Source organism: Perca fluviatilis, chromosome 8, assembly GCF_010015445.1.
Source record: "Perca fluviatilis chromosome 8, GENO_Pfluv_1.0, whole genome shotgun sequence".
NCBI lineage: Eukaryota > Metazoa > Chordata > Actinopteri > Perciformes > Percidae > Perca > Perca fluviatilis.
The window spans coordinates 4,115,469-4,140,894 of record NC_053119.1 but is presented as its reverse complement, the minus strand read 5'-3'; the positions used below and the strand labels follow the sequence as shown (position 1 = coordinate 4,140,894).

Genomic DNA, 25,426 nt, shown 5'->3' with positions numbered 1-25,426 from the left:
GATGTAATCCATGACGGCTTCCACTATCTCACATTTATATTCAGGGGGATTTAATAAGTCTCTCAATGTCATGTGTTGTATTCCCATGTGACATAGCGCAGTGGACAACTGTCCTCTTTCATCTTTGTACCGAAGACAGTCCAAAAGAACATGTTGCACAGTTTGTTTTAGTTTACATGTTGCACACAATCCATCTTCATGTTTACCCATCTTTGCCAGATCCCATGCCAGACCACAATGCCCGAGTCTAAGCCTAGTCATTATGACGGAGTGTCTTCTGCCTTTACCCAATGCACCCCATGTACTACCTGAGAGGGAACGCATAATATTTATCACTTTCTCACACTTATTAATAACATTATTGATCTGTATTCCCCATGTTAGTCTCTCATCAAAGTGCACACCCAGGAATTTGAAATCTTTAACCCTTTCAATTGCTTGTCCATACATAAACAAAGCATTACATTCACTTTTCTTATTGCCAAATATTACATATTTAGATTTATCCACTGATATTTTAAATCCCCACTTTTCACCCCATCTATATAAATGTATACACATGTAATAATAACATAGCACGTCACACGTTTTTAAGACCCTTAGAAAGGTATAATGTGCAATTTTAATTCAGACCATCCCATAAAATGTTTTCAAACAATCAATTGAAAGTACCATACATTGTTAGTTCTGAGGGCCATCCTTCTTTTCTTCACAAATAAACAACAGTTATAGTGCAAATCAAGGCCAAATCACGTGTTTTGACTCCATAAATGGGTTAGACCCATAGACTGTTAATTATATTAATATAAACAGACCCTAATGTTCACAGCCCAGACTAGCAGCTATCTTCTGCACACCTAAGTAGCCCATATGAGCTAATTAGATGTGTGTGAATTAATTTAGCCAGTCTCCTACATACGTTGTCCTGGCAGGAGTGGGCAATTCATTTTCCCAAGTGGCCACAAGAGAAACAGGGACTGTTGTGGAGGATCGGACCAATAGGCTGAACTCAATTCTGCTCAATATTAATTTTATGTCAGGCGACACATTCTCAAACGTCTCTTTTCTTCTCTGGGCATATTAGCGCAGCAGAGTCCACCAAACACTCTTTAATAAACTCCCCTTCAGAAAATGGCTTACTGTTTTTGGTGATTTTGTAGTTTGTCACAAAGCTGGTCCTGACTGCTGCGTACCTGGATGCATTGTTGCTTTTGCAGCATAACTAGCAAAGCTTCAGATGTCGGTGCGCACTCTGCATCAGTCAAGTCATTTTTGAGGGATAACAGCTCATCTACGTCCATGCTAACGTCTCCCACTCAGTTCCAGGTCCGACCGTTCTCTTAATACATCCACGGGTCCCACGGTGTATATATGTCAATGGGTGCGACAGATTGCAGTTCTTCTTCTACTTCTTTTTAGTTGCGACTTGCATCCAGAGAAGAAGAAGCTGCATAGTTCGGGCAAAATAAAGAATGCCGGTGCATTCAGGGTGCACTACAGTCTATGGTCTGGTGTTGTCATTCCGGGCTCGATTTTTTTAATACAATAAAGAAATACAATCCTTCACTCAAAATGTAATCAAGTAAATTTTAAAATACCGATTTTAAAAACTACTTGAGAAATACAAAATACACAACAAAACTACTCAATACAGTAACATGAGTAAATGTATTTCGTTACTTTCCACCTTTGCAGTTTAGTATATTAGTGGATTATTATTACTGATACATTAACATGTAAGCAATATTTTGATGTCAGCTTCAGCCTTGAATCCTTATACTTCTGCTACACAAATCTGTATTTTCTTTTTTACTTCTCTCAAATTTTTTCTTTTTTGTTGAAACATGATTATTTCTTTGGGCTGCAAACAAAGACTTATTTAAATGAATAATGCTGTATAGGGAACATAAAATACTATGACACATTTACACAACTTAAAACAAGTTTAATCAATGAATAAATGGAATACCAAAAAGGCACACTGGCTAGAAATCAAAATAGAGACAAAGAGAAACAGAATTACAATGATTGTGTAGCTTCATTAGAGCTGAAAAAGCTTTGTTTAGAGTCTGTTTCTGCCTTAAATCTGACTGTTTTTTAGCTGATCAGTGTTGAACCAAGTCTTGCTTTCCGAACTTCACAATCCTGCCGGAGAAGAAGTTGTCTCAGCGAGCATCTCTGCAGCTTCATTTCTTTCTGCTGCTCTCACCAACACACTTGTGACTTTTGACATGACTGAGCTGAGAGAATCTTCTATCACAAACTGAACAACTAAATGGTTTCTCCCCCGTGTGGATTCTCATGTGTCTCGTCAAATTGCTTTTGCTACTGAAACTTGTTTTACAAACTGAGCAGTTAAAAATGTTCCCTTCTGAATGAAGTTTCATGTGGTTCGTTAAGGCCTTCTTAAGAAAATAAAAAAAAAAAAATTACCACAAACTTAACAATTTATTGGTTTCTTTTTTGTGTGTGCGGAAGCCAAGTGTCGTTTCAGATTTTTACTTTGTGCAAATCTTTTATCACAAACTGAGCAACTGAATGATTTCTCCCCGGTGTGGGAAGCCAAGTGTCGATTAAGATAATGCTTCTGTGCAAATCTTTTATCACATACTGAACAACTAAATAATTTCTCCCCAGTGTGGGAAGCCAGGTGTCGTGTCAGATGTTGCTTTAGTGCAAATTTTCTATCACAAACTGAGCAACTAAATGATTTCTCCCCAGTGTGGACAGTTAAGTGTTGTCTCAGAGTACAAGGGTGTGCAAATCCTTTACCACAAACTGAGCAACAATATGTTTTCCCTCCTTTCCCTCCTGTTTGGACTCCAGAGTTTTTCTGTAGAGGTTTCTTGCGTCTGGCACATTCAGAGGAGCTAACTGATGTGTTTCCAGTATTACATTCCACATCACTTACAGCTACTTCATTGTTTTGCAGAGGGTTTAAACCTGACTGAGGTTCCCTAGTCTCCTCTAAAACACAGCTGGCATCAGTCTGAGATTCAGAGGAGTTTGAAGTCTTGTCATGAGTAGCTGGTTGTAAAGGACTATCTGGATCTGAGTTCTTGGCTGGTTCTGGTCCTCCACAGTCCTCTCCATCAGCTTCTGTTCTCTCTGCCTCTCTGTTATCCTCAGTTTTGGTTTCATGAAGCTGTAAGGACTGAACTTTCTCTTTATCATCTTCTTCACTCTTCACAGGGACAGGAGTGAACGGGAACTTGATATCAGCCTCCTCCAGCTCTTGAAGCTGCTCTCCCTCCTGACTGGTCCTGAGTTCCTCCTGTTCCTCTTTAATGTGTGGGGGGGGCTCTGGGTCCTCCTGGTCCAGACTGGAGCTCCACTTCTGCTGCTCAGGGGGAACCTCTGCTTTCACCACCGACAGCTGCTGGACGTCTGAGGAGAATAAGGAAATACATGCACACAGAGAAAGCTGTTAGGAAACTGTAATGTCAGGTTGACACTTATTCATTAACCGACGCCAAAACTACATGTTTCATGTCATATTTAATATTTCCAGATCGTGCAGGAACAGTTATTGTTTGGAAGCAGAAAAATGCGCCGGTCCAATTGTAGACCATCCGGAACTTATTTCACCAGTAAATTTCTGTTAAATTACAAAAACCGATGAGAAAAGAGTATTTTACGATCACTTTGAATGCACCACAAGGTTTACCAGTTTCAAGTAAATGCACCACTTAGTCCCGTCTGTTGTTTTACCGACAACAGCAGTGGCCAGTTGCTTGTTTGTGTCTTTAACTGCAGACTGTTTGATGTCCCGGTGTTGGAATCCTCTACAGTGAAATACAGTCACACTTTTACACAGTTAAGCTGTCAGCATTTAAACTGCGTTTAATCCAGCTAACGTTACTAGCTAACGGCAGGCTAACGTTATCTGGTGCCAAGTGTAACGTTAGTGTTAACTAGCGTGACATTCAGCGATGCTTCTGTTGCCTCTAACGTCTGTTTCGGAGCATTTAGGTGGCACCCAAATCCGCGTTGCTATTCCGTCCAGTAGATACTGGTCATTTAGGCAATGGTGCCGTATTATCGGCTCTACGCCCCCATTTCTCTGGTAACTCAACTACCAACTGCAGCTGAAGCGACGGAGCTGCAGCTGGCTCTATGAACCGCTTTTAACATGCTCCATTAACGTGAACTTACAATGGATTTTAACATGCGCCGTTCACATGAACAGAACATTGCGTTGCCTGTATCTTTTCATAGCAACCCAAAAATGCATTTCACACTATTATCATGGTTAAACTTTGCAATTTATACACGGTTCACATTTTCAATTAAAAAAAACCCAGAAATTGTGAATTATTTTGACTAATAGTTAAGATGAGAGAAACCTATGTTGATAGATAATCACAGCCTGTTTTGTGTATGGAACCATCAGTTATTTTTGGGCAATTTGGTTGAAAGAATCCCATATTTTTGACATAGAAACTTTAAAAATGGGTCAAAGTTGACCCAAAGACAACATGAGGGTTAAAGCATTTGACGATTTTTTTAACGAGACTGGTCACACTACTGTTTGAATCCATCAAACGTGTTTGCAATACCGGCGTAGCATCACCTAACAGCAACGTTAGCTAGCCTATGATGCTATGGATTCCTACCAGAGGACGCCCCGCCCAAAGTCCAGTCGGCTTTCAAACATAAAAAATCCACCGAAGCACCTTTACATGTGTTTAAGTAATGTAGTTAGTCCGTCTGTGGTGTTTAATCTACTATGGTGCTTTGTTTAATTAGTAACGTTACCGTAAATGATGACGCAGTACCGGAAATGGCCATCATTTATTGTCATTATGCTAACGTAGTTGCCAGGGGATTTGTGCTTTAATTTTTCTAATCTGTAAATAACAACTTGTTTTCTAAGGTCCAAAGGGGGTATGACTGTTGATGGTAATTGTTGATTTTGTTTAGATGGGCCAAATTGTAATTATATATGTGATTATTGGTCGGACTGTTTAGCTAAAGCTAGGCTAGCGGCAGCTGTCACTTGCCGCCATAGCAACTCCAAACATCCTGGGCTGTACCCATCAAAAGCCAGAGAAATTTAAACTCAGTTTTTTGTTAATTAAAGCAAAAAAAAAAAAAAAAAGTATGATAATAAAGCGGCGTGGTTGACTTCGTAGGCTGTGAACCTGCATATCTGGGTCACATAACCGTGATATATAACCAAAGATGTATCCTGGGATCCATTTAAATTTAATTTGTTTGAAGAAGTAATAAATAAATAAAACAATGTATTAGGTCACTGAAAGAGGCAATTATTTTTGAGACAATTAATTGTCCAGCATAATTTGGAATTGTTACAGGCCTAGTTGGGCAGTAGTGTTACTAGTTTAACTACTTCTCAATAGCGTTGCTGTTTTTTTAATCGAATAGCTTTTTTTAAATTGATCAAGTACTGCGGTAGTGTCCAAGCAAGCCAGTGTACATTTTCCCAACTTCCTGCTGCATCACTAGCTATGTTTCCATCCACACATTTTTATCCAAATTAAGTGATATCGAATGAAAAATTTCCTTATGGAAAACAGCAAAATTCGATTGAATTTCATGAATATCGACTCAAAGGAAATACTTTCGGTCTCATCGGATTTTATCTTGATCGATATATGGCTTATGCGATAAACGCTGATGGAAACGTTATTTGCCGAATAAATTGCGATTAAGTTTTAGGTCATTTTATGGTTGCAACCCGCCACAAAACGAAGAAGAAGCTTTGGTTCATGTCCGCCCAGTATTTCCGCTCTGTTTGCACACATGACAGGTGTCAACAAAGACAGATGTAAGTGGACGAACGAGGAGACGAGAGACTTTTTGAATTTAATTCACGAGTAAAATATAATGTCTATTTTAGATAGCAACAATCTAAGAAATACCATAATTTATCAGGAATTCGCGAAGGAAATGGCCAACAAAGGTTACGACAAGTCATGGGACGTCCTCCAGAGTAATAGATGTCGCTCTAACAGCGATACATGTCTCAAAAAAAGAGAGTTATCTCACAGCGGTGCCGGAGGGAAAATAAAAGGCAAGTTCCACCTTTTTGATGAGATGGATCAGATCCTCGGCCCAAGGCCCATCGGAGCTTCCTAGGCTTCTAATATAAACAGCTCAGGTAAGATATCACTTTATCGTTCTCATTTACTTTGAGGAATGTGTTAAGCATTGATCCGAACTGTACGTCCTTTCACGTTTGTATCTTATTCATTTTAGGGTTAGGCACATAAGCACTATTACAACTTGTGCAATATTGATCATTTGTTTGGTAGATGGTGCGATCCATTTTGTCTAGCGAAACTTTGTTCGCAAATTTTTGCTTGAATGTTGTGCGATTCAGTGCGAAAATGAATGGAAACCCCTTAAAATGTCTCAAATCAATTCGATATACCAATTTGATCGCAAAACAGCATGTGGACGTCATTACGCAACAGGTTTTTATTCGCTTTAAAGCCGTTGGATGGAAACACACTTTCACCAGCTTTATTCGCATGTGTTTTTTTACCGAACTTCAGATAATTTGATTCTGTGTCTGTAGTGGATGGAGACTTAGCTACTGGATCCGCGGCCAAAACACAGACGTGTATTGTAACATAGAGGTTTAAAATATAGCCTCGATGTAGTAAAGTAATATTGCCATGTTGATGGGACGTTAGTTAATTGCTTGGTACATTTATCCCAGTGTGACCCTCTGGGAAGTTGAGTTTGACACCCCTGGTCTATGCAAATCTACTAGATAGTCCTGTGAGTGAATATCTTCTCAGCTTCTTTAATCTGTTGCTTCCTGTAACTTTTGGTGCGTTCTTTTTGTCCACCGAAGTCGATCTACGAGTTGTTTTCCAGAGTTACGAACCGGAAGTTGCAAAAAGAACGCCACCCGAGGTCGTATATATACGACTCGTCAAGTCGTCTGAACTCCGAGGACCCCGAGTTCACTTTTAAAGATGGCTACGTCGGGCATCACACGTAGTAAACATTGTGGTTTTCTACAAATTTAAGCACTTTTGTTGTTGTTGTAAACAAATGAAGAAGTCGTACACATAGCGCTGTATACTGCTACCTATAGGCATGTCTCTACAGTCTTATTAGGAGTTAAACATAGCGCTGTATACTGCTACCTATAGGCATGTCTCTACAGTCTTATTAGGAGTTAAACATAGCGCTGTATACGGCTACCTATAGGCATGTCTCTACAGTCTTATTAGGAGTTAAACATAGCGCTGTATACTGCTACCTATAGGCATGTCTCTACAGTCTTATTAGGAGTTAAACATAGCGCTGTATACTGCTACCTATAGGCATGTCTCTACAGTCTTATTAGGAGTTAAACATAGCGCGTATACTGCTACCTATAGGCATGTCTCTACAGTCTTATTAGGAGTTAAACACAGGCTGTATACTGCTACCTATAGGCATGTCTCTACAGTCTTATTAGGAGTTAAACACAGCGTGATACTGCTACCTATAGGCATGTCTCTACAGTCTTATTAGGAGTTAAACACAGCTGTGTACTGCTACCTATAGACATGTCTCTACAGTCTTATTAGGAGTTAAACATAGCTGTATACTGCTACCTATAGACATGTCTCTACAGTCTTATTAGGAGTTAAACACAGCTGCATACGCTACCTATAGACATGTCTCTACAGTCTTATTAGGAGTTAAACATAGCGCTGTATACTCGCTACCTATAGGCATGTCTCTACAGTCTTATTAGGAGTTAAACATAGCGTATACTGCTACCTATAGGCATGTCTCTACAGTCTTATTAGGAGTTAAACATAGCGGGTATACTGCTACCTATAGGCATGTCTCTACAGTCTTATTAGGAGTTAAACATAGCTCTGTATACTGCTACCTATAGGCATGTCTCTACAGTCTTATTAGGGTTAAACATACGCTGTATACTGCTACCTATAGGCATGTCTCTACAGTCTTATTAGGAGTTAAACATAGCCTGTATACTGCTACCTATAGGCATGTCTCTACAGTCTTATTAGGAGTTAAACATAGCGCCTGTATACTGCTACCTATAGGCATGTCTCTACAGTCTTATTAGGAGTTAAATATAGCTGTATACTGCTACCTATAGGCATGTCTCTACAGTCTTATTAGGAGTTAAACATAGCGCCTGTATACTGCTACCTATAGGCATGTCTCTACAGTCTTATTAGGAGTTAAACATAGCTGTATACTGCTACCTATAGGCATGTCTCTACAGTCTTATTAGGAGTTAAACATAGCCGTATACCCGCTACCTATAGGCATGTCTCTACAGTCTTATTAGGAGTTAAACATAGCTCTGTATACTGCTACCTATAGGCATGTCTCTACAGTCTTATTAGGAGTTAAACATAGCGCTGTATACTGCTACCTATAGACATGTCTCTACAGTCTTATTAGGGGTTAAACATAGCGCTGCATACTGCTACCTATAGACATGTCTCTACAGTCTTATTAGGAGTTAAACATAGCGCTGCATACTGCTACCTATAGACATGTCTCTACAGTCTTATTAGGAGTTAAACATAGCGCTGTATACTGCTACCTATAGGCATGTCTCTACAGTCTTATTAGGAGTTAAACATAGCGCTGTATACTGCTACCTATAGACATGTCTCTACAGTCTTATTAGGGGTTAAACATAGCGCTGCATACTGCTACCTATAGACATGTCTCTACAGTCTTATGAGTTAAATACCGCCTGATTAGTTATTTTATAGCTTGTGCAGCTGAAATTGGCTAGAGACGCTCGGTTGCTATGACAACAATGGCTTTAAGCTGAGTCTTGAGCAGAAAGCAGAGCAGTAGTTAACGTTAATCAAAACGTAATTTTCATGTATCAAACTGTGAGATATATTTGTGTAATATGTCATTAACTGGGTGAATAGAATTCTAAATGTTACTAAAAATGTTACAAAAATCATCTTTTCTCCGACTCGTAGTACTGTGTGACAAAAAGAACACAACAACCCACGGTTATTCGACATGGATGTGACGTCACACTCGAGCTACTTGTCGCAATTACACCATTTGTATAAAACCCTGACTAGAAACTCATTCTGGAGAGAATCCTACACTCTAAGAAATATCTGTGTAATAACAGAAGCATGTCTGTATATTTTAACAGAAACTGTCTATATAGAACGCGCTTCACAGTTTTATTGTTGTTTATTACATTTGAAATCGCGTTATTTGTGCTGCGAGAACTTTTGTCGGATGTTGGTTTCCACGTTGTCACCTTTTTTCTAAGTCTCTTGCTTTTTACGTCATTTTAGAAAAAAAATTTTCCTGGAATTTCTTGTCACTTTTTCCAACATTTTGGTCGATGTTTTTGTTGTGTTGTTGTGTTGTGTACAGATCCATTTGTCCGACACCACTGAAGCGTGGTGTCGCGACATCTGTAAGAAATAAAAATAATCAGTCAAGCTGGCTATGCTTTAGGAGGATACAAATTATAGTTGAATAGTATTGTGTGTTTAGTGGAAGAGCACTGTGACAGCTTAGTCAGGCAAAATGAGAAAAGGATACTGTTGTACGTGCAGAAAGCAGCACTGTATGACTGTGGTCAGAGAGCAACAAGAGTGCAGCAACGAAGTTAATATCAGTTTGACCATGAAAGTAAGTTACTCCTCAACCTGTGACAGGCAACAGCGCCGCATTGTTCTCTCTGACCATCAGCATAGCTAAAGTCTGTCTAACAATTGATGAAGAGGGCGTGTGCCAAAAGTAGGGGTGGGAATCACCAGAGGCCTCACGATACGATATCATCCCGATACCTATGCCACGATACGATATTATTGCGATTTTAAACATATTGCAATATTCTGCGATATATTGCAATGTATTACCTTTTTTCCAACTTCAGATTTTCCCCAATTTCAAATGATGTCCCGAAAAGGACAATTTTGTCAACATCTGTTTTATCTAAAAAGATACATTTTAATATTTGTTCATCTCACTTCAATTTTGTTGCTGCAAAATGTGATAGTCAAGCAGACAAACTGACCAACACATATGTCATAAAAGATCGATACTTGGCATCTGTGTATCGATACAGTATTGCCACGAAAAATATCGCGATACTATGCTGTATTGATTTTTTCCCCCCACCCCTAGCCAAAAGACTGGGACCAGTCTGTGCACCAACCAGGGGACGCCAAGTCTAAACCACGGTACTCCTCCAACTTTTAATAAACAAATCAAAATGCTCTTAGAGACTGATATATGAATTCATGTATAAGCCAGAAAAGTTCAGTCTGATGAGAGAAGCCTGTGTGCCTGCTCAATTCGGACCCGTGTACACGCTTATGCTCTTATGATTTTACTTAAATAAATACTTGTTAAACTTTTAAGTCCTCTCTTTGTCTACTTAGTGGATTTTTAACACGCACACAACATACAGCCACGGTTGATGCTCCACGGAAATTTAAAGCCAGACTGTCGTGGCGGCTCGTTGAGAATACGAGCTCGTATTTTACAAAAATAGTTTCACCGAAACGTGTTTCTGAAAACATTTTAAGCGAGAAATAGGCCGTGCAGTTGCTGAATCTGTCTTCATTTCAGATCGACAAAGGTCAGTTTGAAAGATTTTCGTCTACTTCTACTAGATAGTCGCGTTCAACGGATTAATTTGCATAAAGCTGGGCATCGGGCCAGCTTTTTGACACGCAGCGTTTTTTTCCAATGCAGCGTCGCCTTCCCGGGATGCTTTGCAGGCGCGTTGAAGTCGCTTGACGTCACCCATAGCTATAAAGTGGAGCGCGGCGCGACAGAAGCGTTGCACGGTCAAATAGATCTGTACCGTCAGGCGAGGTCTGGCAGCAGCTGCTGGCGTAGATGGGCGAGGGAGGCGGGACTTCAGAGAGGCCGCCCAGCGATTGTGTGAACCGCTCCGTCGATTGACAGATCTCAGAACAAATCTCCTCCTGGATGAGAAGCGGCGGGGGCGGGGCCACTTTGTCAGGAGTGGGCGGGATCACAGTGTGGTCTGAATGAGAGAAACATACATTTATATTTTGTATTTTCAGTAACTCTAACGTGATACAAGCAGGAGGGCCTTGTGTGTGTGTGTGTGTGTGTGTGTAAGTAGGCAGACACAGGCAGGCCAGATGAAGCCCTGGATGTGGAAATGAGTGTAATTTGGCCTACTGATGTCTCATAGACAGAAAATTCATTGAAGATGACAAACTTTTTAAATAAAAGCATATGGACCTTTCTGGAGAAATAAAATTATATACATTAAAATAAAATAAAAAGTTGTATGTGTGTGTTGTTAGGTTAGAGTGTTTATTTGTGTTTCCCCTGAATGTCAAGACTTGAAATAACACTTTTCAAAATCCAAAAGTCATCAGCATACATAACCTGATAGACCTGGTTGTCCTGAAAACAATGTCGTCTATAACTTGATTGTGTATCACAGGGTTGAGGTTACGCAAGCATTATTACACAAGGAGGCTTAGACTCTTAATCACTAGTTAATAGTTTAAAATGAGCTCCACCTAAACCAGATACAACAGTAAAATCCTTCTTCCATATGGGTCTGATGTCAGTATAACCAGAGTGTGAACAGAGAGAAGAAGTAAAGGTAACAAACCTGCTCTGTGTAACCGAAGCTGAGGGCTGAAAACAGCGTCCAGTAGTTTCTGTTGTCGCTCGTTCTCCTCTTTTGAACGACAAAGTTCCTCCTCGTACTCTGCTATCGTTCTTTCAAACAGCCCAAATATCTCTTCAGCAGCCGCAGTTAGTCGCTGCTCCACCAACGCTCTCAGCATTTGGACTTTAGTCATTTTCACACAATGACAGAAACTTTTCCTCCGAAAAAACTCCGTCAAAACAACCAAAAACTTTGCTCTCCTTCAAACTGTGTTGCTAACCAGCTAGCATGCTAAGCTAGCGTCGATAGCCTTTGTAGCTACCGGGAGATGAGACAGAGGTAAAACATTCAGGAAGAAGGTGAGCAGCACAAAGTCCATTCAGATTCAGACAGCTTTATCCGGACATACAGAGCTACAGATGGATCAGTGCTGTTGGAGCTCACACACACTTCCTCAGCACAACAAACCGACTCCGCTGTTTCTACTCACGTTAGACACCGTATTGCTCAAAGAGTAACATCCGGTTCTGCTGCAACTTGGTGGTTAACCTTCAAAATAAAAGTTCTTAAGCTTAACCTACAACCAACGTGACCTAATTTTAGCAACAGCCCACTGTTAAAATATAATTTATGGTAAAATCAGAATAAACAATAACCTATACACAGTGTTGTGTGTAACGCGTTAAAGTAAAAAGTAGTAGTAAAAAGTTACTACCGGATTACTACTGAAAATTGGGTAACGAAACGTAGTTCCTTTCTTAATTCGGCGCAACGTAACTTTTCCCAGGGACAGATTTGACAGCGACACTGCCTTCTCAGCTGCTCGCTCACAAGCTCCACACAGTACGTGACAGAGGCTGGTAGTAGAGCAACCATGGCAAGCGATAAGCAGCCAACGCTAACTTTTGAGAGCGTTTTAAAGGTCCGATGGCATGACATTTTCTCTTTATGAGGCTTTTTAACATTAATATGTGTTCCCCCAGCCTGCCTATGGTCCCCCCAATGGCTAGAAATGGTGATAGGTGTAAACCGAGCCCTGGGTATCCTGCTCTGCCTTTGAGAAAATGAAAGCTCAGACGGGTCGATCTGGAATCTTCTCCTTATGATGTCATAAGAAGCAAGGTTACCTCCCCTTTCTCTGCTTTGCCCGCCCAGAGAATTTGGCCCACCCATGAGAGAGAGAGAGACATCATGGCTTTCAAACGAGCAAAGTGGCAGTTGGTCAAGGCCACACCCCCACCCTCCACCTTGCCCCCTTCTCTCCTCCTCAATAGCTACAGACACAGAAATGGCACATCCTAAGGAAAGCTCATTGTGGGACTGGCTCTAGTGGCTGTAATTGTGCACCAAGGCTGAACACTCTGCCATCGCACCTTATAATGGTCATTGTGTGTCTGTGAGTGAGTTTTATTTTTATTCTTATGTATGTGTGATATATGTGGAGCTATGTGTTCGTTATTTTATGGTTGTCTAAGCTACTGGATGCCTAAAATTTCCTTCGGGATGAATAAAGTATCTATCTATCTAGCTAAGTGTCGAAACTTTTATTTTGAAGAAGTGCCACCGGAAGCCCTTTTACTTACCGTGTCTAACTTGAGCAGTGCGGAGTCTGGTTGAAGAGGTTTCTTACCGCATCTTTGTTGTAGTAAACCGTTTCCCCCGCGTGAGTCCTGCTCTTTCCGCCACGTAGCTCATCAGATACAACCGAGGTGAACCACCAGAACCCGGATGTTTGGATAAACTTGTTCAAGTGGACGTTATAACCTCAGACTCATCTCCGTTAGCCAAGAATGCTAACTGAAGTTAGCATAGCGTGCTAGCTGGAAATAGACCTCGGCCACACAGCGCTAGTAGGAGAGACTATTGGATAGAGACCAAACTGTATGTTTCATGGACCCGGACGTAACTTACCAACCCAGCGCAAGTATCCGAGGGAGCGAACAGGTTTTAGCGGAGTCTGTCTGGAGGAAAAGTTTCTCAGATTTAGTAAAAATGACTAAAGTCCAAATGCTGAGAGCTTTTGTGAACCAGCGACTAACTGCGGCTGCTGAAGAGATATTTGGGCTGTTTGAAAGAACGATAGCAGAGTACGAGGAGGAACTTGAGTTCAGTTTAAAAGAGAATCACCGACAACAGAAACTACTGGACGCTGTTTTAAACCCTGAAGTCCAGATACACAGAGCAGGTTGGTACAACTTCATCGTTATTAAAACCAGGGCTGTATGCTGTAAAGCCTGTAACGTGGATGCAACATTATAAACGTTTCCGTTCCCAAACTGCTGCCTATCAGCTAATAGCTAGTGGTTATTATTTAAGTTATTTAAGCGGTTATTTTGCTAAGCATTTAAACAGTGTGCTGCGTGTGACGCGTGATGTTGTATTACTCATTTGCGAAATTGAGCATTAAAACCTGCAGTCTGAACGTAGCCTTAGTGAGAAAACAAGCCGGGCGGTAAATTAGTGTTTTTAATACTTGTACATGTATTTGATTCTTCTCCTCAGACGTCCAGCAGCTGTCGGTGGTGAAAGCAGAGGTTCCCCCTGAGCAGCAGGAGTGGCACTCCAGTCTGGACCAGGAGGACCCAGAGCCCCCCCCACACATTAAAGAGGAACAGGAGGAACTCTGGATCAGTCAGGAGGAAGAGCAGCTTCAAGGGCTGGAGGAGGCTGATATCAAGTTCCTGTTCACTTCTGTCAAGAGTGAAGAAGATGATGAAGAGAAAGCTCAGTCCTCACAGCTTCATGAAAGCCAAACTGAGGAGAACAGAGAGGCAGAGAGAGCAGAAGCTGATGGAGAGGACTGTGAAGGACCAGAACCAGCCAGGAACTCAGATCCAGATAGTCCTTTACAACCAGCTACTCATGACAAGACTGCAGACTCGTCTGAATCTCACACTAATGACAGTGCAGACTGGGAGGAGACTAGGGAACCTCAGTCAGGTTTAAACCCTCTGCAAAACAATGAAGTAGCTGTAAGTGATGTGGAATGTAATACTGGAAACACATCAGTTAGCTCCTCTGAATGTGCTGGAAGCTTTGGCCCCAAGAAACCTCTGCAGAACCACTCTGGAGTCCAAACAGGAGGGAAACCATTTTGTTGTTCAGTTTGTGGTAAAAGCTTCTCGCTGAATAAGACCTTAACGAATCACATGAGACTTCACTCAGAAGAAAAACGTTTCACCTGCTCATTTTGTGAATCACATTTCTCTTTCAGTAGCGAATTGATTAGACACATGAGAATCCACACGGGGGAAAAACCATTTAGTTGTTTGTTTTGTAGTAAAAGATTTGCACACAAGCAACATCTGAAACGACACTTGGTCCTCCACACAGGGGAGAAATCTTTTAGTTGTTCAGTTTGTAGTAAAAGATTTGCTAGATCTGAAACTCTGAAACAACACATGGCCGTCCACATGGGGGAGAAATAATTATTTGTTAAAGGTGCAATATGTAATACTGACAGCCAGCGTTTAAAATGGTTACTGCAGTCCAAATTCAGAATACTGGAGAGAGCTGGCCCCTCCTCCCCAGACTCAAAGTTTCCAGGGTTTCCAGGTTGAGAACGCTGAACCCAGTGTCCCATAATCAGTATGTTTACATGCACTTATACCATGGTCTGGGTGAATACTCGATTCTGATTGGCTGCAGGGTGTCCATTAAAAAGTGATGTAGGACACCTACTAAAGGAGTTCGGTGAAACTGACTCTTTACTGTTCTATATGAATGCGCTACATTAAATCAAAAAGGAAATGTGGATTTATTGTTTCCAAATCGTCCTCTGAACACCACAGGATGGCGCTAAAACACACAGGCTGCAAGAAGTAAGTTCTACTGGCCCTCTGGACTGACTCAGTTTCACAGAGAATAACGTTATCTCACATCCCGTTCACTGTTCAGCTCGCTGCTTCAGGCTGCGCCGCTGCAGCCGACAGCAACGCTACACATCGCGGATCTAATTCTTCGTAAAAGTCGTTATATTGTTTTGGGGACAATGACATGTCTGATAGCTAGCTTGTCTTGTTGTTCAACATACTGTCAAATTATTTTTACTGATTGCCAACTGTACACAATGTTATTGACTTTGGATCTTGCTAGCATAGCGTTAGCTTTCTGGCTCGTAGCTAAACTGAAGGCTTCTATCAGCTGAGCGGACTATATAAATTTCTCCGGTTGCTAAGGGAGGCAAGTCGTATCTAAGGTTCTTCGTAATTCCTGGTGGAGAGAACAACGTTTGCATTGCATAAGAACCTGATGGATGGGAATGATTGTTCCAGGTATTAGTCAAACCGTCAGGCATAACCAGGGAAACAGAGTTATTGTTTGGATAAACTTTAGATTTCGATTGTAAAACTAATTAAAATATGAACTAATGTTTTAAAAATGTGTTATTTGGCAAGTGACCATGGTATAAGCGGGTTAATGCCCTTCGAGGTGTCCATTGTCAGGTAGTAATGGCCCTCGCCGTCGTCCATTAATACCTGACAATGGACACCTCGTCGGGCATTAACCCTTATGTAATATTCCGGTTTTTGCCCTAATTCCGAAAAAGATGATATTCAGACTAAGGTGTTTACGGGGCTAATGAGAGTGAATATTCCACTAATATTCCCGTTTACATGTAGCCGTGTAAAACATTTCAAAGTTTACCAGCGATGGAGGACTTGTTGGACGGTGCGAACACAGCGTCCCTCTTTCATTCTTTCAACCAGCTTCTTGAAAAGGTCGGTGTAGCGATGTGTGCGCATTTCCAAAAACCTGTTGATATCCAAGTCTTTGATAATGTTTAAAAGTAGCTGTGTTTCTCCTTCTTATCGGGTCTCCAGCCCTGCAAACTGTTGGCCTGTTGATTTGTGTACAGCAACCACAGAAACACACAGAGCTGACCATAAGCCTGCGGTAAAAACCCAGATTGAGACACATATTCTGAATGCGCTGTATACATGTCCAAGGAATGCCTCTAAAATCCGAATAAGACCGGAATATCCCACACATGTGACATTTACTAATTAATCTAATTAGTATATGAAAGTGACTTTGATGAGGGAAAGAAGTAAGAACGCTCGGGCGACAATCTTTCCCTCTTAAAAGTTTGCATTTTTACTGTTCTGGAAATGAAGGAGCTCTTATTGAATAATTCAGAGTTGTTGAATTTTATTGTGAAGGAAGGAAGTATGATCTGGTAGTTTTGACAGCATTGATGGGACTTAATACCCCCCCAAAAAAACAGCAAAGGCCAATGTTTACAGCGAGGAGATGGTTATGGCCGAGGGTAGCGCACGGCTACTTCACCGCTGATAGCGTACTTTAGCCGGCTCATGTAAAGTAAAAGCTAAAGTAAACCGTTAAAACGATATAGTGTTAGAAAAGGTAAGAAGTTACGCTGAAGTTTTACACCATTAAATTAACTGAAAACATTAATAGATCATTTATATTCATATTTGAACAGATATTGTGATAGAACGTTAGCCAATAAGTGTCCAAACGTGGACACAGTGACGCTAATCAGAAAATGCTATATCCGGAAAAAGGCCTTATTCTGAATATCCAACCGGAATATGCTGTTGACGTGACCTGTATCAAATTCAGAATAATAATCGTGGAATATTGGTGTGCATGTAAACGTACTGAATGTTAGCCAGATGCTAGTAGTCATCCAACATTCAGATTTTCTGTTCTACTTTCAAGAACAGAAAATCACTTGTGTACTAACTATTTTGAGTGCATAGGCTGTTCACACTGAAGTGTGGCCACATGCAGTGCACTGCTCGGATGCTGAACTCAAAGCGGCCAATTGTTGAGTTTGGATCACTGGACACTACTTACACTCGACGGTCGCCATCTTTGCGATGCCCCCAATGTAATTTTAAAGTAGGGCTGGGCGATAAATCAATTTTATCGATTAACTCGAATGTGTAGTCAACGTGGATTTGTAGACTGCTGACTGGGACTACGAAATATGATCATCTAACCCCAATTTTAGCTTCGCTTCATTGGCTCCCGATCCATTTTAGAATTCAGTTTAAAATTCTGCTGTTTGTTTTTAAAGCTCTTAATGATCAAGCTCCCTCATATATTTCTGATCTTCTTACACCCTTGGCATACACTAGATCTTTAAGATCTTCTGATCAGGCTCTTTTATCGATCCCTTGCTCCCGTCTTAAATCTAAGGGAGATAGAGCCTTTGCTGTTGCCGCCCCACGCCTATGGAACAAATTGCCCCTCGACATCCGTCTTGCACCTACAATTTCAATTTTTAAATCAAAATTGAAAACATATCTGTATTCCCTGGCATTTTAAATTGTTTTCTGATGCTGTCTTTTGTCTTGTTGGCTGTTTTACTGTTTATTTGTTTTTGCTTTTACCCTGTTCAGCACTTTGGATAGCCCCGCTATGTTTAAATGTGCTATATAAATAAAATTTACTTACTTACTTACTTACTTGTTTAAATGAAAAATCGATTTTCTCCTTAACATCCGCCGACGCTCCCCTCTGGGCTCCTGTAGCTCCGAACGGGCTCATCCCTCCCCCCGCGCGTTTGCCATAGAGATACACAAACAACATGGCAGCGACAGGGACTAACATTCATTATTTTCTTAACCAGTCGTTTCATTACTTACTTATGCGTAACCTCCGCCGAAATGACCGGCCGCTCGCGGTGCTCTGTCCCCGGCTGAGAGTCACCTATTCTGGGATAACTGAACCACCAGCTACAGCTGACCTGAAGGAGCACCATGCGGGGCACCAGAGGCGGTGTTGAGGAACTCTTTTGCGGCTCAACACATCTACTAAAATGCCGCTGATACAACCGAGCTGTGACGGAGGTCTGTAGTGGCTTAAACAACTTGCAATCGCCGCTGTGTAGCACGGAGCTCCGCTTCTACATTTGTTTTTATCGCTACGAAGGAGCTTGCTACAGGTATGCTACATTCAAGAGACAATGGGATGTTAACGTACGTTACTCAGCAACAGGTGGAAATAGGGGAAAGGTTGCGCAATAACGTTAAAATGATTTGAACTTTTAGCGAGGAACGAGAAGTGAATTACCACCTGTATGTGTGAAAACAGCTTTATCTCACGCATCCGTTTTGTTGTTGAATATATAAGCCCCAAAAAAACAACCTAACCACAATTTATATTTCCACAAAATTGGCATGAATAATCATAATGGTATACATGCCCCATGTGTGTGTATGAGTCAAAACAAAATAAAACTTGTTTTGAACAATTTCTTTGTCATCTGCAGATTGATTTTAAGTAGAGGGAGAAAAAAATTGATTTAAATCTTAAATCGGATTTTTTTTGAAAAAATCAGGGATTATATTTTTAGGCCATATCGCCCAGCCCTTTTTTAAAGGTGCAATATGTAATATTGCGTGTAATACTGGCAGCTAGCGGTTAAAATAGTTACTGCACTACCAATTCAAAATACTGGAGAGTCGTCTCCCCCGCCCCCTCCTGCCCAGACTCGAAGTTCACGGAGGTTGCCAGGCTGAGACCGCAGCATTCAACAACAACGTTGCTAGACACTTTTCTCACATAGCCAGACATTACTTCACAGCACAGCAGAGTAGCTAACGGTAGATGCGGGCTATATTGACAGTCATAAAAGCTCGTGCTCACGCGGAGCTCTGTAACTGACAGACACACTTTTTCGGCTTAAAATTACAGTATGAACCGCTAAAAACACAACAACCTCACCGTCCTCTCCACACGCCAGTCAGGCACACTTCCTCGGCTTAGAATTACAATACGAAACGCTAAAAATACCACTACCTTACCGACGGAACACACTTCATTGGCTTAGAATTACAGCAACAATCGCTAAACACACCGCAAACTCACAGTCCTCTCTTCCCGATTTACAGCCCCCCTCTCGTGGCTTAAAATAACTCACCGTTGTCGGCTCCAGCCGCTGACGAGGCTACACGCTGTAAACAGCCATGGGCTTGCCTGGGTCTCCGGTAACGTTAACAGGTAGCAGGGTTAGCATGGCGGCGTTAGCCAGGACCAGTCGGGATCACTTTACTGGCTGTGTCTCAATTGTTTTTGCGAGTAACCAACTCGGGTACTTTAGCTATATAATTCAATGTGAGAACACAAATGTTGAAATGACAAAAAATGTCCCTAGTAGCTGTGATAAATTAGCCTGAAGCTAATGCTTACCGGTTCAGGAGAAAATAAGCCAACTCTGCGTCCTTTTGGGCTCTAAGCTGTCTCCATCTTTCAAATACATCTCCATTATTTACCAGGGGGTTGTTATGTCTCTGGTCACGCAACTGTTAGAAACATGCTGTTTTCTTTTTTTTAGGTCGGGTAGAATCTATCTCCATTGATCCTGTTTGTTTGTTTGCTGCTTTCATGGCTGTACTACCGTTACAGCTGTAGCGCTGGGTTTACGTTTTACAGGTATATCTGGCAACCCGGCCTGGCTGTCAAACTGGGCCGTTGATAACAACACACAGATCAAAACATAAACATAAATTCCGTCACGGAATGTAAATTTCAAAAGAAAAAATACTGAAATTAGCATTGTTGTCAGAAAAGACAGTATTTCAGTTTAACATGTTTCCTTAATATCTGATGAGGCATTGGTGTCATTTTTGGATTTATTACAGTACAAATATTACATATTGGACCTTTAAAGTTGTTATGCAGTGGTTGTTATTGAAACAGCGAAACGAGAACTAAACAAATGTGACATATGCAGTTTCTTTAAAGGTCCCATGGCATGAACATTTTACTTTATGAGGTTTTTTAACATTAATATGAGTTCCCCCACCCTGCCTATGGTCCCCCAGTGTAAACCGAGCCCTGGGTATCCTGCTCTGCCTTTGAGAAAATGAAAGCTCAGATGGACCAATCAGGGAAATCTTCTTCTTTGCATTATGAAGGTCAAAATAACCACTATTTTTTTTTTTTTTTTTTTTTTTTTCCCCCCCCCTTTTGGGGCCCCCCCCCCGGGGGGTTTTTTTTTTTCCTGCGCGCCAGCAGTTGGTCAAGGAATTTCAGGAAAGAGACTTCAGATACAGTATTAGGGGACCACTAAGGCCTATATAAAAGAGACTTCAGATACAGTATTAGGGGACCACTAAGGTCTATATAAAAGAGACTTCAGATACAGTATTAGGGGACCACTAAGGTCTATATAAAAGAGACTTCAGATACAGTATTAGGGGACCACTAAGGTCTATATAAAAGAGACTTCAGATACAGTATTAGGGGACCACTAAGGTCTATATAAAAGAGACTTCAGATACAGTATTAGGGGACCACTAGGTCTATATAAAAGAGACTTCAGATACAGTATTAGGGGACCACTAAGGCCTATATAAAAGAGACTTCAGATACAGTATTAGGGGACCACTAAGGCCTATATAAAAGAGACTTCAGATACAGTATTAGGGGACCACTAAGGCCTATATAAAAGAGACTTCAGATACAGTATTAGGGGACCACTAAGGCCTATATAAAAGAGACTTCAGATACAGTATTATGGGACCACTAAGGTTATATAAAAGCATACAGTTTCCAGGAGTCCTTTGTTCTTAATTCATACCTTTTAATTTGATGTCACCGGTACTGTTAGTTTGTTATGACCATATTCCAAAACTCAAAACCTTTTGATTTAATGATCACTTGATCTGTTTTGTAGCACTATAATAACCCTGGTGTGGAAATTCCATTTTACATGTCCACTTTATTTTCTTGTTGGCATATATGTGCAGTTAGGTTAAAAAAATCTGCTGTATTCATTGGTTTAAGAGGATGATGTTAATTTATTTTGATTGAAAAGTTAATATATATTTAAGTTTGTTCGTTTTTCTTTTTTTAAATCTTGCATTAATAATTATTATAATAATTAATAATAATAATTTTCTTAAGAGAATTTTCCATTTTGTCAAATTTTACAATAAAAATACATTGAGACAAGTAAAAGATGGCCTTCAGCACATTTTTTATGGTTGCTTTTAAACTTGCATCAAATAGTGAACTGCATACTAGACTTGCATGCATGTACAAATCACCAGCAGAAAATATTGTGCTAGTATTAGTATTTAACTACAAGAAGCAAGACAGTTGCAAGCCTTTAATTAGAGTTATGTAAAGCTTTTGATGGGACAGTTAGGTCCTAGAGATGTGGTGACAACAGCTGCGTAGAGGGGGCCCAATTAGATTTTTTGTCATGGGGCCCAAAATTCCTGCCGGTGCCCCTGCATAGTTTTAGGGAAGTGTTGGGGATTACCTCCTCTGTGTCCCCCACCTTTTGGGACATTGTGTCTGACTCCAATAAAAGACCTATATATCCCTACGCATTAGTTAAATTGGTATTACATTGATCCTAAGCAAGAGCCAAATAAGACGATAAGATAAAGTCAAATACATTCGTTTAATCAGTCAAGCATCGGAGTTACAATACACAGATCTGTGGGATCACAAGGCACGCAGAGACTAAGTTTCCCTAGCAACAGACAAAAAGCCGGAGCCGGTCCACTTATCTCTAGACCACATATGTCAAACTCAAGGCCCGCGGGCCAAATCCCGCCCCTCGCAGATTATGATCCAGCCCGCATATCAATTTAGGTCCACAATACATTTTGGCCCATCTAGTTTTTGTCGCTGTCTGACGTTGTTGTTGGGGTTTTTATATGCAATTTGTAACTTTTTCCGACATTTTTGTCACTTTTTACGACGTTTTTGGGCACTTTTTTCTATGATGACTGAGGAACTTTTTTCCTGACTTCTTTAGGACTTTATGTCGACCAAACTGTAAGTGAGAAGACTATATGACACATGCAATAATACAGTCAAAGATATTTGACTTTTTCAATTAAATAAACACATTGATGTGTTTCTTATTTTCCAGCGTGGCCCTCTGGGAAATTGGGTTTGAAACCCCTGCTCTAGACTGTCAGACCTTGTGAGCCCCGATCTATTCTTCCCCTCATCTCTCAAACTTTCTTTCTTGGGCCCCCTCTTCTTCTCCAGCACAGGGACTGTTATCTTCACACAACACACGCCAGGGTGGGGGCCACTGTGTTATGTCTCGTCCTCATTTGCTCTCATTTCACTTATTATTACCCCTTGTACTTTGCTCGAGACTCATGACCTTTAACTACTCTATAGTTATAGCTTAAGCTAAACCTTCTGTGAGTTTCCTTTGTTCGGGAAATGCAGATGCGTCTTGCCCGGAGAACTTGTAACCACAGTCTCTATGACAGCACACAACTCAAAAACACACTTGGTCTCTTATGGAAACCTTTTACATTCTTATTATATTTATCTGCAAATAGTGAGAACATTCTTCTACAGAAGCAGATGTAAAAATCTTCCATTTTGATTTTATTTAAGTAAATGTATATAAAACAAGTTTTACAATTCCTAAGCAACAGTGCTTAGTTACCGCAACTGTGGCAAATATTGAAGTACAATCTTAAACTGCAGTTGGCTGAGCTTTACAACTGTTTTTTATCCTTTATTTAACATAAATTGAACAGATTACTTGAGCATTTGTTTTAGTAAATATAGATTTAACAGAGACAAACTTTGTAAACAAAAACAGGAAAACATTCACATCCTAAAACATAGTTCCTGTACATCACAACAAAGAAACTGGAACTGAAATCTTTGCTGAAATGAGTGAACGTGCCAGATTCTCCTTCCATGAAGGTGCACATAGAAACAGAATCACTCTGATATATCAAAGACACGTTGAAGAAGAAACAAGGATGAACACACTTAACCACACTTCTTTTTCAGATGCAGTCATACTTCAGTTATGGCACAAAAACACAGTTTCTACAGTAAAGCAAAAACAAGGAAGTACTGGGGTTGGGTATGGTTTGGTTTTTTTCTGGCACCGTTGTGAACTTATTGTTTTAGCCTAGTAACTTTAAACTGGAGAGAAACGTTGCTGAAAGAAGGTTAAATATTTTGCTCCAGTTTCACGACTGCTGATAATTCGGCTCAAACTATAGAGCTGTATAGGCCAGGGCTCAACTCTAACTTTTTAAAGTTGTTGCTGGCTTGGCAACCAGGCATCAGCTTTTGGTTGCCAAAATTAACGATACAGTTGCCATGTCTTAAACTGCCTGAATTTAGAGCAATTCATTTCTTATGTAACTATAAGAAACCACACATTTTAATAATAAAACAATGAGAGAATGGCTTGCAATATAATTTCCCATCCCTCTCAAATAGGGGTCCAACGGATCACAAAACTCCTGGATCGTATCCCGCTTTTGAGTCACAGATCTGATAAATTTTCAGATCAGCCCAAAAAAGGGGGGAGTTTAAATGATTATTAAAAAAAGTTATAACAATAACTTTTAACAATAACTTCTTTCACCAGTAAATTGCTGTTAAACGCCAAAAACAGATGAGAAAAGGATATTTTACAATAACTATCAATGCACCACAAGTTTTACCAGCTTTAAGTAAACGCAACCTTTATTCAAGTCTGTTTTTTTTCCGACAACAGCAGTGACCAAGTGCTAGCTAGTTTGTGTCTTTTAGATCATAGCTTTAGCGGCAGACTGTTGTACGTCCCACTGTTGGAATCCTCTACAATACAGTCACACTTTTACACTGTTTAGCTGTCAGAATTTTAACCGTTTAAGCGGGACAATTTCATAGTGGTTGGTGTAAACCGGGACATTTTAGCGTCCCGACAGGCTTTTGTCGGGACTCGGGACAAGCAACTCAAAATCGGGACTGTCCTGGTCAAACCGGGACGTCTGGTCTGCCTATACTAGCGTGTATAGGCCATATACACCCTATACTAGCGTGACATGCAGCGATGCCTCTGTTGCTTCTAACGTCTGTTTTGGAGCATTAGAGAGCAGCTCAGACATTTAAGAGGCACCGAAACATAACATTTTAACTGGATTTTAACATACACCTTAACGGCGTGAAGAGAAAATTGCGTTGCCTGTATCTTTTCACGGCCAACGCGAGTGTGTGGAAAGCGGTCAGACAACAGCTGAAGAAAGATAGATAGCTAGATACTTTATTGATCCCCAAGAGGAAATTCAAGGTCCCAGTAGCCTAAAGACATCACACACAACATACACATACCTCATAAACAGGATAACATAACAAATCCACATGAATAATATGGACAATAAAAGAAAAGATACTAAATAAAAAAATCCACATGAATGTACTAAAGGATGTATAAGCATAAGACGCTGAAATGTTGTATAGGTGTTTAAACTTTAGGAGACAACCAAATAGAATATTGGCGTCTTTTGAAATAAGATTTTCCAGTTTTGTAAGTTTTTATTTGTTTTTATACAGTATATTCTATAAAACTAAATATTGAACATCTGATTGCCAAAGGGGGCACCCAGCGAAATTGTTGCCAATTGATTCAATTACTGTTGAGCCCTGATAGGGGACATTTAATACTTAATATATAATAATATAATATTTAATAGAATTAATAAATACATGAAATACCAAAATGCACAGTGTGAGACACACAGTCCTTTATTTACAATCCTATCTTGCACTACATCGTTAGTAAAGACAAGTTAAACCAACTCTGAGCTTCCTGAACGATAGCGGTCAATCAAGGTAGACTAATGAGCTCCCTGAGGGTGAGATCTGCTTGAAAGTGACCAATCATAAGAGGACCAGTGCCTCCCTTGGTTTCCAAAATGTCAAAAGTCTGTTTCATTTGGGCAAGCAGATATCAAATCGGAGAGCTGAGTTTACCTGCGAGGGCGTGTATGCCCTCCAGCGCTCGCAGAGCAGACACTCTGGGCCAGATGTACGTACATTTTCAAACGCAGCGTTATCAGCGCCATGGCCTACCCGCAGAAA

At 40.6% G+C, this 25,426-nt stretch overlaps 2 protein-coding genes across 2 annotated transcripts; one reads left to right on the top strand and one right to left on the bottom strand.

The window, feature by feature from the left end:
- Positions 1–2,440: 2,440 nt before the first annotated feature.
- On the bottom strand, positions 2,441–11,836 carry LOC120563735 (zinc finger protein 79-like). Its single transcript, XM_039808118.1, has 3 exons — positions 11,603–11,836; positions 10,811–10,996; positions 2,441–3,387 (listed from the first exon to the last, which is right to left on the bottom strand). Exons 1-3 carry the CDS (start codon positions 11,793–11,795, stop codon positions 2,441–2,443), a joined length of 1,326 nt encoding a protein of 441 aa, XP_039664052.1. The 5' UTR covers positions 11,796–11,836.
- Positions 11,837–13,137: 1,301 nt separating this feature from the next.
- Positions 13,138–15,268, top strand: LOC120564250 (zinc finger protein 629-like). The gene is made up of 2 exons (XM_039809099.1): positions 13,138–13,787; positions 14,105–15,268. The coding sequence occupies exons 1-2, from the start codon at positions 13,493–13,495 to the stop codon at positions 15,028–15,030; spliced, it is 1,221 nt and encodes a 406-aa protein (XP_039665033.1). The 5' UTR covers positions 13,138–13,492; the 3' UTR covers positions 15,031–15,268.
- The last annotated feature ends 10,158 nt before the right edge of the window (positions 15,269–25,426 follow it).

Excerpts from the sequence above, each read along its gene's own strand:
- LOC120563735 (XM_039808118.1), bottom strand. The coding sequence starts at position 11,795 with ATGACTAAAGTCCAAATGCTGAGAGCGTTGGTGGAGCAGCGACTAACT. Across the intron at positions 10,997-11,602 it reads GCTTCGGTTACACAGAGCAG|ACCACACTGTGATCCCGCCC; the intron begins GTTTGTTACCTT and ends TCTCTCATTCAG. Across the intron at positions 3,388-10,810 it reads CTGCCAGACCTCGCCTGACG|ACGTCCAGCAGCTGTCGGTG; the intron begins GTACAGATCTAT and ends TATTCTCCTCAG.
- LOC120564250 (XM_039809099.1), top strand. The coding sequence starts at position 13,493 with ATGGACCCGGACGTAACTTACCAACCCAGCGCAAGTATCCGAGGGAGC. Across the intron at positions 13,788-14,104 it reads AGTCCAGATACACAGAGCAG|ACGTCCAGCAGCTGTCGGTG; the intron begins GTTGGTACAACT and ends TCTTCTCCTCAG.